General features: G+C 33.8%; 1 protein-coding gene across 1 annotated transcript in view; it reads right to left on the reverse strand.

Annotated features, from left to right (window-relative positions):
• Window positions 1–1,865, reverse strand: part of LOC150096202 (uncharacterized) — an 881,296-nt gene extending 879,431 nt beyond the window's left edge. The window contains exon 1 of the mRNA XM_090409004.1: window positions 1,831–1,865. Coding sequence (XP_090265130.1) covers window positions 1,831–1,834 — 4 coding nt within the window. The 5' untranslated portion in view covers window positions 1,835–1,865. The remainder of the gene's footprint in view (window positions 1–1,830) is intronic.
• Between the last annotated feature and the right edge of the window lie 15,519 nt (window positions 1,866–17,384).

Here is a 17,384-nt window from a genome sequence, read left to right on the forward strand (position 1 = left end):
ATGTCGTTGTTGAAGTAACCCAGTTTTTTTTTTTTTTAATAAATTCAGAATCATAAACGAACTTTAATACTTTCAGTGAGAATCTTTGGTATGATTTACGAATTATTTATGTTAAAATATTCAGCGAAATTTTTTGATTCACCACGTAAATCTCTAAACCTTCGCGAAAATGTATAAGATTCATCATTTTCGTTTTTATGTAAAATTTTCCTTCATTGCTAGAAATGATACCAAAAAAGTTTAGTTTTACTTTCTTTAGGAAACTTGGATTGGAAATTCTCATTATACCCACAAGAACTCATTTTTCCTTATATATTGAATAAGGAAAAATGCTTAATATATAAAAGTAAAATGTATCTTACGTATTTAAAGATATCTTGAAAATTTAAACAGGGAAGAAATAAAAATGGAAATAATTTTGTAATAAGAATTATAGTTATATAATATTCTTCCCAGCTTTTTTTTTTTCTTTTTTTTTTTTTTTTTTTTTTTTACGGAAATAAGCTCCAGGATTGATTTTCCCACTGTAGAAAGCACAACAACATTCCTTGCTATTCTGGATAAGGTAGAATCCTCCGTCTTGATGTCTCCTCTGTTTTTAACTTCTTTAAAGTCACCTGGTAGTTTGCTTCCAACGCCCTCTATTTAGTACCCTATCCCAGCGAGAGAGAGAGAGAGAGAGAAAGAGAGTCAAAAGAAATACAGCGAATCACTTGTGTTTTATAGAAGGGCGCCGAGATACAATTCACTAAGCTGGAGATGTAACCTTTAAAACGAGATATTCGGTACATGGTTTTTGTTATAGTTTCATGCCTTCTTGTCCCACTTTTTTTCAGGTGTTACAGAGAAGTTCTGCCGCCAATGGGGGGGCTGGCCTTATGCCCAGTGACGTGCAGCGTTGCAAAATTGGCATGGTTTAGAGAGCCAGAATAACAGAATGTTCGCGGATATCTGTTTACACAACTCCACTCCTTTCCTGGATTTCTTTTTTTTTTCTCAACTAAGAGTTTCTGGTGTGTCTGTTTCCCATGATACTTCAGGATGTAGGGATTTTAAAAGGAATGTTATGCGACTGTCTACTTTACAGATGAAAGAGGCGATCTCCCCCTCACCACTTTATCTCATCCCTTTATACGATGGAAGGTTACTATACAAACGCTCCATTCACTGCTTGCTTGCGTAATTGTTACATTTGACGTATTTCCTTGTCTTTAAATGTCTGCTGTATTTTCTCTTCGCTTGTCTAACTTTGGAAACAGTTAATGTAGGAAACCTATCACTTACGGAATAACAGACTCCAAAAGTAGTTTGGAAAATGTCGATTGATAGAATTTCTAACTCATAATGTATATGTAATACTCTAAGAATTATTTCTAAAGACATTGCAGTAAAAAATTTACAATGGATATTGCAGTTTTGTATACTATCATAATAAAGGAGAATGCGAAAAGAAAGCCAAACTAACCAAATAAAATGGACATCTAATGCATGCCATGACTCGTCTGTATCTGTACACTGAATGTTTCATGTAAGAATGAAAATTAGTTAATAATTCTGTAGTTCGAAAAGGTTCACATTCTCAAAGCTCCTAGTTTTGAACAGTGTTGCAGACTTTAGAGTGGCCATTATAGGCTTTATGAAGTAGCTGTAGATACAATCAGATACGACTTAACAGCACGACGTATAAAAAGTTAACTTCTAGTATTTTTTTTTCTTTCTTTCTTTCTTTTTATTCAATGTGTCAACGATGTTATTAAATATCAGGGCACTGGAAAAGGGAAAAAGTAAGATAACTAGTAAAACGTATATAAAATTTAAATTATGTCTTACCCATCCATGAAGATGTAAAACCACTTGTAAATGTGATCGCTATAAATAAAAAAAAAAAAAAAAAAAGAAAGAAAAATTTAGAATATTTTGTTGCACTTGGAGATAAAGAATATAATCAAATTTACAGAATAGAAGTGTCAGAATTTATGAGTTCATTTCCCCTCCCCCAATTTTATAGTCGAGAATATACTGTATATCGAATGAACTTCAAGCCTGGGTTGTAGATCATTTAATTACTTTTAAGAAAATAAATATTATGGATAGAGATTAGGTTAATTGTCAAGTAATTCTAACATTAGTTATGTAGGATAAATATATAAATATATATATATATATATATATATATAAGGATTGTCAATGAGGCCTTCATTATATTCAAACAGCGATAGCAATTTTTTTTTTATTTTTCCAGAAAATCAGCCTGCCTCGATTGCTCAGTTTATAAAAAAAATCCCAACTGTTTCCTGCAAAGGCTATGAGTTCGCATCCTGAATATGGGTATGTGTGTTTATAAAAAAAAAAAAAAAAAAAAAAAAAAAAATTGCTATCGCTGTTTGATATAACGAAGGCCTCATTAACTAATCCTTTTCATTGATGAGTGAATGTTTCACATTTGGAGAAGAGAAACCCAACACATCGTGTACTACCTTCCTAAAATGCCTTATCGAACGCGTGTCGTGCTTGAAGTTTGACAATAATATAGGCTATTTCTCCTCTTCTTTCTTTCTTTAGTTTTCACGGAAAAAGTGTTACCTGTCGTGTATATGAATGTGCTAGAAAACTACTCTGCATCCATAAATCGTAATTGACGGGCGTGAAGAAATACCGTAAAAAGTATAATAAGGAAAAAGTATAATGACATACTTTTTCCTTCTACTATACACGCGGCGGATTGAAGTGGCGTGTTAAGTAACTGGCTACCTCATTTTTCGGAACTAATGCTGTTGGATTTCTTCATATAACGTTTCACTGTGAATGGGATTTAAGAAACTTATGCAAGCTGAAGAACAAGATTATTAGATCTGCTGCTTGATACGTTAGCACGAGCATAGCTCTAAATTGAATGCAATTGCAATCTGTAAGACATCATTGCTGAATCACTTCCTGTTACTGTTAATTTTGAAACAATAAAACGTTAGCTATTTATTATTGTTGTTTTGCATTATAAAGCACATAAATAAATGTTATTGCTGCGACTTGCGAAAGAAAGTTCCTGTTTTGGACATATAGTAATGTCTTATTTCAGCATTTCTACAATTTGGGATAGGGCGAGCTGCATTCAAAGATTACCATGTAAACTTTTCAGACATTTTCTTAATTTTAGAAGGACAGCCGAAATTGGGATCTATATGTAAGCACACCACCAAAGAATGCGCAAATTCTGCCAAAAACTTTAAATTGGTTTGATTTTATAGAAATAATTTTTCCACTCTTAACTCTGAATAAGACTCTCCGCTTGCTACCAAATGAAAATGTCTCGCTTTTCTATCTCAAAAACTTATGTATAATTCTAGTTCGACTATATTGTACATACACTGAGGAATGAACTCAGAAGCATTATTTTTTGAATACAGAAAAGTGTTCAAGGCCTTCAGTAATTCAAAACGCTGTTATTGTTTTCCAGCTACGCTTAGATCAAGAGAGAGAATGTACGTCAGTCTGTTTCGCGCGTGTGCGTGCGTGCGTGCGTGCGTGTTCTCTAGTTGATCTCTTTTGCTCAGGGAGAAAGCTTGAGTTTCTGAAAGAAAAACTATCTCTCCAGGACCATCAGTTGAAAAGCCATTCCAAAGTTTTTCATGTCCCAGATGGAATGGAACCAGGTTTTTTTCCCCCCAGACAGTGGAAGTGGACACCAGTCGTTCCAGCTATACTACAAAGGAACATAAATTAAACGAAACGTTTTTTTTAGGTAGATTTATGATGATTATTCGATATTTGAAGAAGTTTATTATTTATTTATTTTAGTATTATAGGAAAGTATCTGAATGTGGGTTAAACAGGACCTGGGTTGTTGGCTTAGCGGTTAGTATATCCACTCTCCAACCACTAGGTTGGAGATTCGAATTCCAGCCTTTGTGTGTATGTTTAAGATTGTTTTTAGATGGGAGATGAATTTCATTGCATGATGATGTGTGACTGCCGGTCCGCTTATTTGAGGTGGCTTGAAAAAAACATTTCCGTGTCTGGTTTCTAGAGTAGTGGTTTTTTTTTTCAAATTACGTAAAAACAAATAAAAAAATGCATAAATGTATAAAATATACTTTGTAATAAAAATTAACTAACAGCAGTCATTTTTTATTATATTAGTTTTCTGGTCGAAAAACATTAACGTAATCATCATAAAATATGCTTTGTTAGAAGTGTAAAATTTGCTGAGCCATTGCTAGGTGAAGACGGTGTACAACCAGCAACTTTTTTTTTAATTTTTTATTTTTATTTTTTTCGTATGTTGAACCCGAGTACGGAACGCTTGAAATAGCAACGAAAGTCTTCTTGCTCAACTTCGGACGATAGTCTATTTCGATCTTGTTTCAATATAAACGGTTAGGTAAAAGACGCAAGCAAAATTCGGAAACAGAAGCATAGCATCGCACCCGTCTTAGTAAAATAAATCATTATTATACAGTATAAACCAACGTTTTCCAAGGCGAGTGGTTTGCAGCCCGATACCGGTCCACAGAAAAAAATAAAACTTCAAATATATCGATGTAGAGGAAATCGTTTATAGCTTGAAAGCTATAGAGGATAAAAAATAAAATTAAACAAAGAAATGTGTGACTGTTATTTATTCAAGTTTAATAATAATATGTGCATATACACGTACAAAATAAAATCATCGCCTGGGATTTTACAGATCTACTTATACGAGGGTGGCCTAAAACTTTCTCGGCCTCGACTATAGATGGCAACACTATCGGCAAATTTTTTTTTTTTTTTTTTCTAAGCTGGTACATCTGTCATAAGCATCCATGTGAAATAGCAAGTCATTCTATCAAGTAGTTTGTTTTATTCAGCTGTCTGAAGCAAAAGCTTTGTCTGTATCCCTTGAAATGGATAAAATTGAGTATCGTGTGCGGTTATAAAATTCTTTGTAAAAGAAGGTTTAATGCCAAACGAAATTCATTGAAAGTTCATAAAAGTTTATGGGAACTCTTCGCCTTCGTTTTCGACAATTAAGAAATGGGCTGCGAGTTCAAACGTGGCCGTACCAGCCTTGGTACGGCCACGTGAAATTGCTGCAATCTCGTGCAATTGCTGAGACTATAGGCATTTCAAAAGAACATGTAGGATATATTTTGCATGATAATTGCAAATGAAAAAGCTTTGCGCAATTTTCATTTTTGTGCATATCACAGCACGAACATGCACTCGCATCAAAATCTCTGAACAGTGCTTAGAGCGTTTTAACAAGAATAAAACTGATTTGTGTGTCGATTTTATTAGTATGGATGAGACTTGGATTCACCATTACACACCAGAATCCAAACAGTAGTCAAAACGTGGACAGAAGCCAGTTGTTCAGCGAGAAAGAAGACAAAGTCGGTTCCATCAGCAGGGCAGGTCATGGCATCGGCGTTTGGGGATGTTAAAGGTATTTTGTTTATTAATTATCTTGAAAAGGGTAAAACAATAACCAGGGAATATTATTCCGATTTTTTAACCAGACAAGACGAAAAAATTCGTGAGGAAATACCCGGTTTTCAGAAGAAAAAAACATCTTTCATCAGGAAAATGCACCTCTCCACAAAGGTGTTTTGGCAATGGAAAAATTAAGGGATCTGCACTATGAATTGTTGGAACATCCACCCTATTCCCCCAGATTTGGCTCCCTCTGAATTCTATCTCTTGCAAAACTAAAACTCTTCCTCGCTGGTCAGCGTTTTTGTTCGAATCAAGAGGTAATTGCAGCTGTAGAGGGGTATTTTGCAGATCTTATTGAAACCACTACAATGACGGGATAATGGCGCTGGAGCATCGCTGGAATAAATGCATTAGTCTTAAGGGATATTATGTTGAAAAATAAAAATAATTTTGAAATTATAAATTCGTTTTTTCATTGTTAGGCTGAGAACTTTTGAGATCACCGTCGTATAATGTATCGAAAACATATTATGGTATGTATACGTGACGGTCACACATAATTACATTCCCAAAAATAAAATAAAATAAATAAATAGATAGATAAACGGTCTCCAACTGTGTAAAGTTTGGGAAACTCTGGAGGAAACAGTTAATTATATTTATTATATTTTAAGTATTATAAATATTGTGTTTAAACAAGATCTTATTATAATTTAAATTTTGTGAATTAAGTATATGCTCTGTACGAATTTTTTTTTTTTTTAAATATATATAAGTTGTACATACTTCATCATCATCAGTGGTCGTAACAGGTACTTAAGCGCTCATGACCTTCTAGGTTTCCTTGGATTTCGTAACCATAATTTCAGGATATGGTTAGCCCTATGCCAATAAGTGTCCTTTGTCTGTAAATTGCATGAGTTTCATTGGCCGGTTTGCCTAGTGGGACGAAGAACCCGAGTTTCCGGGAGAGGAAAACCCAGCCACCACCGTATGAAACGGTTAAACACACACACACACACACACACACACACACACACACACACACACACACACACACACACACACACACACACACACACACACACACACACACACACACACACACACACCAGCCGGTTGGCAGAGTGGTTAGCGTATCCTCTCTCCAGCAAGAGGTTGCGGGTTCGAATTCCGCCTAGGCATGGATGTTTGTGATTGTCTTCCGCCTTCATACATTCATTTGTCCGCGCGGTTAGCCTAGTGGCTTTGCGCTTCGCAACCATATGCCTGGAGAAATGTGTGTCCTAGGTTCGATTCCCGTCAACGACGTGAGGAGCTTAAGGATCTTCCTCAGCTATAGACAAGTTAGCCGGTCTTAGGAGTTTACAGCAGGGTCCCTCCCCCAGTTTATCTGGGGTTTTTCATCCCACAAGCAGGCAAACCGGTCTGAAGACACACGGATTCCAGTCAGGAATACTGACTAAGCCGTGTAACCCGCATAGGCTGATTCGTCAGCCTATGCCGGTTCCGGAGCCCGGATAAAATTTTTGGGGACTAGATGGTACAGTGACCTCCCGTAAAAAGGGGGAACGCAGTATCATCACACGAAATTTATTTATTTTTTACCATGGAAGAAGTAGATCTAACCTCCCGCAATGGGAGAGGCCTTTACTCCAGAAGTGAGGAAAAAAGTTACAGGTGAAAGGGAAAAAAAAAAAAAAATATATATATATATATATATATATTTAATTAAAAGATTTAATGACTAAAATCGAGAATAATAATAAGGCTTTATTGAAATAAAAACACAACTAGTTTCGGCTTTTGACAGCCTTCTTCAGGTGTCTTCTAAGAATAGGAAACAGTAATAAAAACACTGAAGTTTAAAACTGAGAAGCACAGGAAAATTGCACTACATAATTGACATGAAAAAACGTTATATTTACATTTAAGTTGTTCTTTCAAACGTGGCATTGTTTGTTGAGTCCGTGCTTGCAGACTCTCGCGAACGCCAGTACCGAACAACAACAGAGTGACTATCAGGGATGTTGTAGCTCAAATTGTTATTTAAATATTCATGATTAAGGATGATTTCTCTAGACTCCACAATTTTTCTCTCAAACTCATCATGGCAACGAAAGATGTTTTCGGATTTATCCCAGCAGATTGAATGACCCTGGTGTTCATCATCAGGGTGAAAGAATGATCATTGACTCGGTTAACATGCATATTTTTTTTAAAAAGAATTGAATGACTAAAATCGAGATTTAAGTAAAAAGGTTTTAATATTAAAACACGACTAGTTTCGGCTTGAACAGCCTTCATCAGGTGACATTATAAAAGAAAGAAAAAAGAAAAAACACTAAAACTGAAGCTTAAATAAACTATGAACAACATAGAGAGTCTCTATACATAATTGACATTAAAACGTTGTGGTTGTATTTAAATCTGTTCTTTCGTTTGTTGTATTGTTGGGAAAGTGAGTGTTAGTAGCATCACGCGAACGCCAGTACATGATTACAGCTGAATGACTATCTGGGACGTTGTAGCTCAAGTTATTATTTAGATGAACAGGATTGAAGATGATTTCCCTAGATTCCACGATTTTTCTCTCTAGTTCATCATTGCAACGGAAGATGTTAGTAGATTTTTTCCAGCAGACTTTGTGACTTTGGTATTCATCATTAGGATTAGCCGAGAAAAGGATATGACTTGATAATGCACTGGCTCGCTGTCTCTTGTAAGTAATGTCCCTCATGTGTTCTTCCATACGCAATTCGACAGATTTGTCTGTCTGCCCAAAATAAGGAATATCACAATCACACAATATATTATATACACCAGGGTATTTAAGATGATGATGATGATGATGACCTGATGAAGGCTGTTGCAAGCCGAAACTAGTCGTGTTTTAATATTAAAACCTTTTTACTTAAATCATCTAGGTTTTAGTCATATATATATATATATAAATTTCCGCATGAGAAACTGCAAAATCACTGACACTGTTGTGTATATGTGGTATACTAGTACAAAAATGTAGTATTTTGCTGCATCAAACTATCATTAAGTAGTGGATGCCAGTTGTGTGCGTGTGTGGGGGGGGATGATTAATTTCAAGATATTAACCTTGTAGTTTGACAAATGACCATGTATTTTTAACCTCAGCCATAGCCTACCAAGGTTGATCTGTTTTGGAGTAGTGGTAGCTAGTAACTCTTGATTGATTGCAACTATCACATTAATTGCATAAATACCTACCTGTTCAAGTGATTTGTGCCACGGATATGACCTCGAAGGTATATATGCGACTGGTAGAAGTCAGTGGCTCAGTTAATTTATTATGAATAAGGAAGAAATGCTAAGGGATAGGAGAATGGAACTTCCAGTTATGAAGCAGCCAGTTAAAATTATCGTATAGAATCTATACTATAATTTTAACTGGCTGCTTGATTATACACGTTCAGAAGTATGGGTAATAAAAAGTTTACTCTCACATAGTTTACTTTTTAAATATTCAAACGCTAAAATTACTGATTAAATAAAAAAAATTCCCTGTAAACATTAAAAGAATTTCCGAATAAATTTTTAAGTAATTTTAGTTAGTAAATGTCTTTTTTAATCAGTTAATGATTGTTCTAATTCTTCTTATTAAGATAAATTTTATAAAATTCGTATGTTGTTTGTAGGATAATTATTTAGAATCGTTTATTCACTTATCATTCCTAATTGATTTCACGTCTGTAATTTCTTAGAAATCTGGACAGATTAAGAAAGCAGTCACTTACAGTTTCAGACTATTTCTTACAGTAACTGCTTAAAAAATCTTCACCAAGAAGCTTGCATGTCTGTGGCAAACGAACCATAATGTCTCATTATCCGAAATTCTTATCTGAAGCAGAAGACACTTAAAATATGCGAGTACTTTAATTTCATGCACCTAGGATAAGATCAAGGAAACGGATCTCATTATGGGACAGAAAATTGCACATACGAAGCCGGATAAAAGTAAGAAGAATCCTTTTAAAAGAGAACCATTAGAGCAAAGTCGCTGTGCTCGAGCATGCAACTAGGTGCTGTAGTTGATAATTTTCTTCTTTTTCCCGATTGGAAATTTTCACGACTGTTAAAGAATGAAAAACTTTCATAGAGACTTAAGATTAAACACAGTAGAACATACTAGTATCTCTGTTACACAAGTATTAGATTTTTTTTTTTAATATTTAAGTATAAATATAGTATAAGTAAAGTATAAAAATGATCAGAGGCAATAATAATAATAATGATAATAATAGTAATAATAATAAAAGTGCATTTCGTAATAGCCTTGTATAATAATACTGACAGTGAGTTAGGATATGTTAATTATATTGTAGGTGCATACACGCCATTTCTTAAAGAACATCATTTCATAAAATCAATGGTTAATTTAGCCATACCAATATTTTACTATTCTGGATACCAGTATTTCAATCAGCATACCAATATAAAATAATAATTAGTAATTCTGACGTGTGATTGTAGATGGATGATATTGTAATATTTTTGAAGTTTTGAGGTTTAATATACTTTTATTTCCTATTTACTAATGTTATTGCGCCTACGCCTTTGTAAAATATCTTTCTTTTTATCATCTGTCTATCGATTTCTCTAATATATCTATCTTTTTTTTATACTTGTCTTCTATATTTTCATTCGTTAACTTTATTATACTTTATCCTTATCCGTTACCTTTCTATATAGCCAGTTAATTTAATTCCTTTTCTCTGCTTTCAGTACATTATACTTGAGATTTCTAGAAATTTATTTGGTTATTCCAGACTGCGCCACTAAAAATCTCTAATTGGCATAAGAAATTAATTATACCTCCAGTAAAGCACCTCTATCCAGTTAATTACAGTCGTGGCTAACTCCTAACTTAAATTTTGCACCAAGGTTTAATTTCTTTCCCGCTTACAGGATCGGCTTTATTTGGGAACAGTGCAGTTGCTAAAAAGATCAGATGGCACTACTTATAAATAAAACAAACGTGTATTTACACTTAGACAATAATACTATGTATACACTTAAATGATGTTACTATCATTTCCTCTCAAAGCTAAGCATCAAAATTAAAACATCACATAGGACAACTCTTAGGCATGTTATAAACATCAAATACGTAAATCATCAAACAATTAATTCTGTATATCAAATAACTATCAGCCCATTTACAATCTAGGAATTATCATGCTTTGACAAGTAAAAATCTCCAATTCTAACTCTCACAAAAAGAATGTAACACTCACCTAGCAATCAACCTTTCACACCATTACAATTCTAAATTCTATAACTTTCTTATCAATTCTTTTAAATCATCTCAACACAATACAACGTAAGCTTAAACTTTCATTAATATCTCTTCAGATTATTCAAAAAAAAAATCAGATTCACTCCATGCTAATAAGTTTTCAATCTATTACATCCTTCAGTTCTAAGAATTCAGTCTATCCAAAGCAGTCCTTCACATCATATATAAGAGAAAGTTTTTCAACAAAAAAAAAAAATTCAACTCACATTAATTCTTTCATAGGCACAATTGCACTTAGTCGTATCTTCTCTTCGGGCTTATTCTGGATCCCCCTCTATTTTTAAGGCTTGCTCTATCGCTTCAGACGCGTCATGGAAACCGTGTTCTCCTCTGGAATTTCTCGCGGGGCTGGAGCTCGATCTTTCGGCGTTGTAGGCACTAGGACGTGCGGTCTGACGGTCAAAGCCTTGTCATACGGGTTCTGAGCCGCTACTTGCTCTATAAGGTTTTGCCTCCGTTTACCCTCCACGAATTCATCCAGGATTCCATGGATCGACCTCTCCTCTTCTCCCTGCGTCAAGTCTCCCGATTCACCTTAGTCGATTCATCTTGGTCGATGCCTGTCAGTCCATTGCTGACCCTTTTATTTCGCCTCTCTCGGGACCCTGCGCGAAGTTTTTCGACCCCAGATATTTCCATGCAAAGAGATATGATTGAGACATTCAAATTGCTAAAGGGTTTCTATAGGATTAACTCAGAGGATATTTTTGAGATCAGGACTGGTGGTGGGAGAACTAAGGGATACCTATGGAAGCTGGGCAAGAGTGTGGTTAGCAGGGGTGTTAGAACTAGGTTCTTTACTTTTAGAGTGGTAAATGAGTGGAATAAGCTGCCAGAGAGTCTGTTGTGGGTGCTAGGACGGTGAGTGAGTTCAAGGCAAGGTATGATAGATACTGTGAGAATGTCATATAGTTGTGTGGACATGATGTTTAGGGCCTCCCTCGATTAGTCTAAGGACTCCCTGGAGTCGCCCGTAATAATAATAATAATAACTTTGAATTAAGGTCCGAGATCCACATACCTATCACATGCTAACTCCTTTCCTTCTAGAAAGTTCCCACTTCTATCTCCCTGAAGTGTAGTTTAATCCCTTTTTCAGTATAGCGTAACAGCTTCTGATGTATACCGCCCCCTTTTGCTATCGACCTTGACGGCGTTGTGGGACTGCTTTGGTTACAATGGGTTTCTATTCTACCCTATACCAAGTGATACATCAAATATACTTCCGAACTCTAAGGTAATTTCCCTTAAACTTCTATTTTTAGATGCCTGTTTACTTTATTTTCGCATGTTTAATTCCTTGGGGTCTCTACAGATGGGCATTTTGTATTACTTATGTAGGTAATTCTAACATACTTCTGCTCTGTAAGGGATTTTCTTTTGAAATACACACTCATATATTTTCTATTTACAGTATCATGTAAAATTTTTCTGGGCTAATTTTGTATGGGCTGATATTATTTTTTTCATTTATTATATATAATTTTACAATTCTTTGAATTTCGGATGTGACTCCTGTAAAATCGATGCAATTAAACATTGTAAGAATTTATGACGCTGCATCGAATTTTACAATATGTGTGTATTATTTTCAATAATATATACAGTACCATTATATTGGATCTATTGTAAGTTATGTTTTATATTTATTTTTCAAAGGCAGACATTTTGGTTTATAATCGTACAGGTCATTTATTCATTATCACAGCGGTTAAAAGAGCGGTTTTATTATTATTATTATTATTATTATTATTATTATTATTATTATTAAGTGACACCTCCAAGGAGTTCAAAGACTCATCGTGGAAGGGCACCTACTCTACATCAACTGCAACGCCATCTACTGCCCACCACCACCCGTATTTTTACAGACAATCACAAACATCCATGTCCACTGCGGGATTCGAACCAGCAGCTTTTCGACGGGAGAGCGGATACGCCAACCGGCAAATTCCGTCACTGAAATGGTCTGATTAAAACCAGCATTGAGATGAATGGATAAATTTTAGTAGAGATGCTGAAATTTGTCCCAATATTGAATTTTATTAAAGTCCATCCTCCACGATGGCATTATTACTACTATCGAATCATTTCGACTCATTTTCCAAGTAAAAAATGATCTGATTGAAAACAAAATTGAGTGGAGTGGATAAATTTAAGTCGAGTTCTTTTATGTGACTCCTATCAAGGTATATATATATATATATATTCTTTTTTTTCTTTCAATTTTTACTTGGTCTGAATATCCTCCTCTAGAGATATGGGACTCTTTTTCAACCACTTCGTGCCTCCAGTATGCGGAGTGGTGGTCTCACACCGGGCGATGAAATTCATCTACCACAGATAATCACAAACATCAATGCCACGGCGGGATTCGAATTCGCATCCTATTGGTTGAAGAGCGAATGCACTAAATGGTAACGAATTATAAAATTTCATTAAAGTCCATCTTGCTAGAGTAGACCTTAATTATTTTTTTTTATCATTTCTAGACGTTTTGCTATATTTTGTGCTGAAAATGAGCCGCTTGACATAAAAATAAAAATGGCTCGCAATATTTTCGTGAGTACCTTAAATACCGAATATCGATAAAATCACATCCAGAACCGAGGAGTGATCACGCATGCAAATACAAAAAAAGGGAAAAAATGAATCTAAATGGTTCTACAAAAAGAAAAAAAGAACTCCAATATCTCATGGAAATTTCTGACATTGCTGTCAGGATGTCAGAAATATATTTGGCATTATTGATTAGCATAGCATAAACACTACATAATTACGATGTAAAGCTGTTTCGGTATGATGCACGGCCTTAATTTTTATTCAAGTTACTTCCCTAATCCTTGAGTTCATTTGTGAAGGTCTTGAAATTGAAGCTAACATAAGCTTACGTCATAAGCTTCTTTTGTTTTGCACAATAAATAAAGAAACATAAAGAAATTAAAGTATTAAAATATAATCATTCATCTCCCTGTGTGTTTTAAGGGAAAAGAAGGATGAAAAGTATGAATAATGTTCATTATTCTTTTTCCTTGTTTTGATTCTGTTTTTTTTTCTTCCTCCCCCCACTCCCCACCCAATAAGAACGACTAATTTTCTGCAAGTAATACCCGAAGTATTACAAGCAGGCTTCTGTAATATTTTTCTTCAACAGTAGGCAGTTTTTCATTTCTTCTATAAACAGTGATTAGAGTAATGTATTGCTTATAGGAAACTGCCTACAAATTTTCTGTCTGGTTTCGGGAGTGAAAACTTACTACTAAGTATGTTGAATTGAGTTATCTGAAATCGCGGGGTAACTCCCACATCCTTTAAAATTGTTTTTAGAATAATGGTGAATGAAAAACAATGAACGAAAACCACTTCTGCCTGAAAAAAAAAAAAAAATATATATATATATATATGTATATATATATATATATATATATGTGTGTGTGTGTGTGTGTGTGTGTAAAAATACAAAAGAAATCTGAATCGTGAAATGCTTATTTAAAATTAATGTATATGTTGGATGGGCAGATAGGAGGACTTGAAATGAAGATGAGTGGTGTTTTTTAAGCATATGTGTACATAACTAAAATTTGATTATAAGTAAATCGATTACAGTGATTAAAGGTCTTACTGAAGTTACGGAAATGAGCACTGGACTGTATAATTGGAAATGTGGTGTGTACACATAAACCTTATTCAACCTAGGTGAAGTAAAAAGGTGATTGGTTTTATCAGATAACATTTGATAAGTCTTAATTTTGATTTTCGTCCATGTGAAATAAATAAATTATCACTAGTTGAAATATATATATATGCTATTATTATTCATAAAGAAATGATGAGAGATTCATAAAAAGATGAATTTCATAATAATATTCTTTATATAGTAACATCTTTCATTATTGCAATAATAAAAACATGGTTGATGTGTGTGACTTATCACACACATCAACCTAAAAGCAACAAATCAAACGAAGCATGCTTTACCATAAACTCAGACACCTCACATGAAACACGTATCCTCACATTGTCAGAAGAAAAAAAAAAACGCGATATCGATCTGAGCAAGGAGTGAGTTTTCCACGCTGCTCATGTGGTGTGCAGAACTTTTGAAATCCCCCCCCCCCACACACATAATCTAAAGTTCAGTATAATAACACTTCAGATTCATTGCTGTGATAGTCAAGAAGATGATCGAACTTTGGTTTATGCTAATTAATAATTGTGATACTAAGCGAATTCGATTTTTTTTTTTTTTGAAAAAAAAAACGTTGTTATATCCTGGTTGTATTTATGAGAACATGTTTTATTTGCTCTTAAAAAAGTCAGTATAAAAAACGTATAAAACTTGGCATTCATTTATTTGATGTAAACTGAATAACGAAGTTCCTTTTAGACTTTTAGACTAAATAATTAGCATTTAAAATAAATGCATAGAGCATAGCGTGCATTGCTCATTTATAAAACTACCTTTCTTTTCCATTTTATCAATTAAGACCTTATTCTTCTCACCTCTAAACATTATAGGTATATAAATGAAATTTGAGAGCAGTTTACTTATATAAATATTTAATTTTATGAACGAGAATTAAGTACACACATCGACCATTGAAGATATCCTTTAAGAGACTTCCTAACATCTTCGTAAAAAGATTCTGGTAAATGTTACGTATTTCAGGGATGTATTCCAAGAGCGGAAAATATATTTGTTTGTATAGAAGACTGCTGACATAAATAGCACCAACCCGAGAGTAGCGAAAGCGAAAGGTACTTGGTAGTGTCACAAAACACTTTTAAAAGTCATTCTTTTATTATCATCATAATTCATATTTAAACTTAATGATAATTTCTGTGTTTATTCAGGGCAGTTTGTACAACTTTTCATCAATGTATGTTTGTGTATTTTCTGATGAGATTTATTTTTTATTTATTTTCTTAAATCGCATCAGTTCCTAAATGTTTGATGGCACAATCGCATCCTTTGACACCTTCCTTCCATAACAGTAAAAGGCATAGATACTGCTGAAGATGAAGCATCATCTTCAGCATGCATCAGAAGGAGTGATTGTGTATTTACTTTTTTGGTACCGGTAAACGATTTCTGTTCCACATATTAAGCAGATTTTTAACGCATTTGGCTCATATCAGAAAGGGGAAAAAAAAGTGAAAAAAAAAATTAATTTCAGTGAATAATGATTAAATAATAGAGATATATTATTTAATCATTATTCACTGGAACAATGTGGGATTCTAGTGGGTATTTTATTTACATTTTTTTTTTCAAGTTTAATTCAGATTAACATGCTGACGTTTTTAATATATTAATTTAATGAATTTTAATTTATATACTTTCCTGCTAAGATACAAATGAACAACAGCCTTAAGTACAACAGATCTCTGCTTGGAGATCCTTATCAGTCGTTTAAAAGCCAAAACATACACCATGGCGAACAATTTCGTATTTATCAAAAATCCTATATGCACCGGAAATGTATAATTCGTTTTCGTCAAAAGACAGTTTTTTCACAAGTCTTAACAGATTTTTTTTTCCAATTAGTGATAATGGCTTTATTATACTTTGTGTTATATATACTTCCAATAATATTTATCACTTCCAGTGGCGCCCAATTTAAATACATGACAAATTTTCAATAATCGTTATTCTTCAGATATTATACGAATGAAAAATAACAACATTTACTAAGAACAGTTTATTTTTCCGAGATAATTTTTTTAAAGAAATCTTTGTATTATTAATGTTTGTAAATCTATTATAAAAATTATTCAAATTATTCGATATTTGTCCACGGGCTGGTTGGTTTCAAAATGCATTTTTACATACTTCAGTTTTAAAAATGGAATAAAAAGAATCAGTTTACAGATTTTTTTACAATGCTAAATTTTACTTCCATTTTAATTTTTTTTTTAAATTATTTTTTTATGTCACACCTGCTCTCAAAAAAGTTCGTAACCTTTAGTGTGAGTAGGCTACAACAATCCAGAATATTCTCTGCAGTGACCAAATATGGAACTTCCTCAACACCACTTCAGGATTCCAATAAGCAAGTTATCTTACACTGGTCCCAAATAAAGGCATTCGCAATTATTTATGCCACATTCGGGTTCGAATCCATAGCTTTTAAGTTGGAGAGCAGAGACTTTTTGTTCAAGCCAACCAGACCAGCAAACTGCAGCTATTCCTGAACTTTCTCCTGGCATGGAGACAAAGACGAATTTGAAACTTATTCTAATACTTAAGAAGAAAATTCTGCAGCTGATGGTAACATTATTTCCTTTTCTTGATAACTCATGCAATCCTACATCGCTAACGCATGTTTCCATCCAATACTTAAGAGATGACTTTTAAATAGAAGGCCACTGATACCAAAAGCATACTTCATTACTCAATAATATTTATTCTGTGTTTCAAGAATCCAAATTTTTTATTCTTTGGTTTTGTTGAGCCTATTGAATGGTTGTTCTTGTGAGTTTTCAACAGCTAGCCTTGAAGAAATACTTACCTGTCTACTGTCCGACTTCCTTGACTTAGATTGTTGTTTTAATACTATTAAATAATTACATTCAACTTTGTCACAAGTAGAATAACCTTCAGTATGAAGACAAGTTTATTTATTTATTTATTTATTAT

This window comes from Typopeltis vanoorti, chromosome 19 (assembly GCF_054136105.1).
Source record: "Typopeltis vanoorti isolate ZY-2024b chromosome 19, IOZ_Tvanoo_1.0, whole genome shotgun sequence".
NCBI lineage: Eukaryota > Metazoa > Arthropoda > Arachnida > Uropygi > Thelyphonidae > Typopeltis > Typopeltis vanoorti.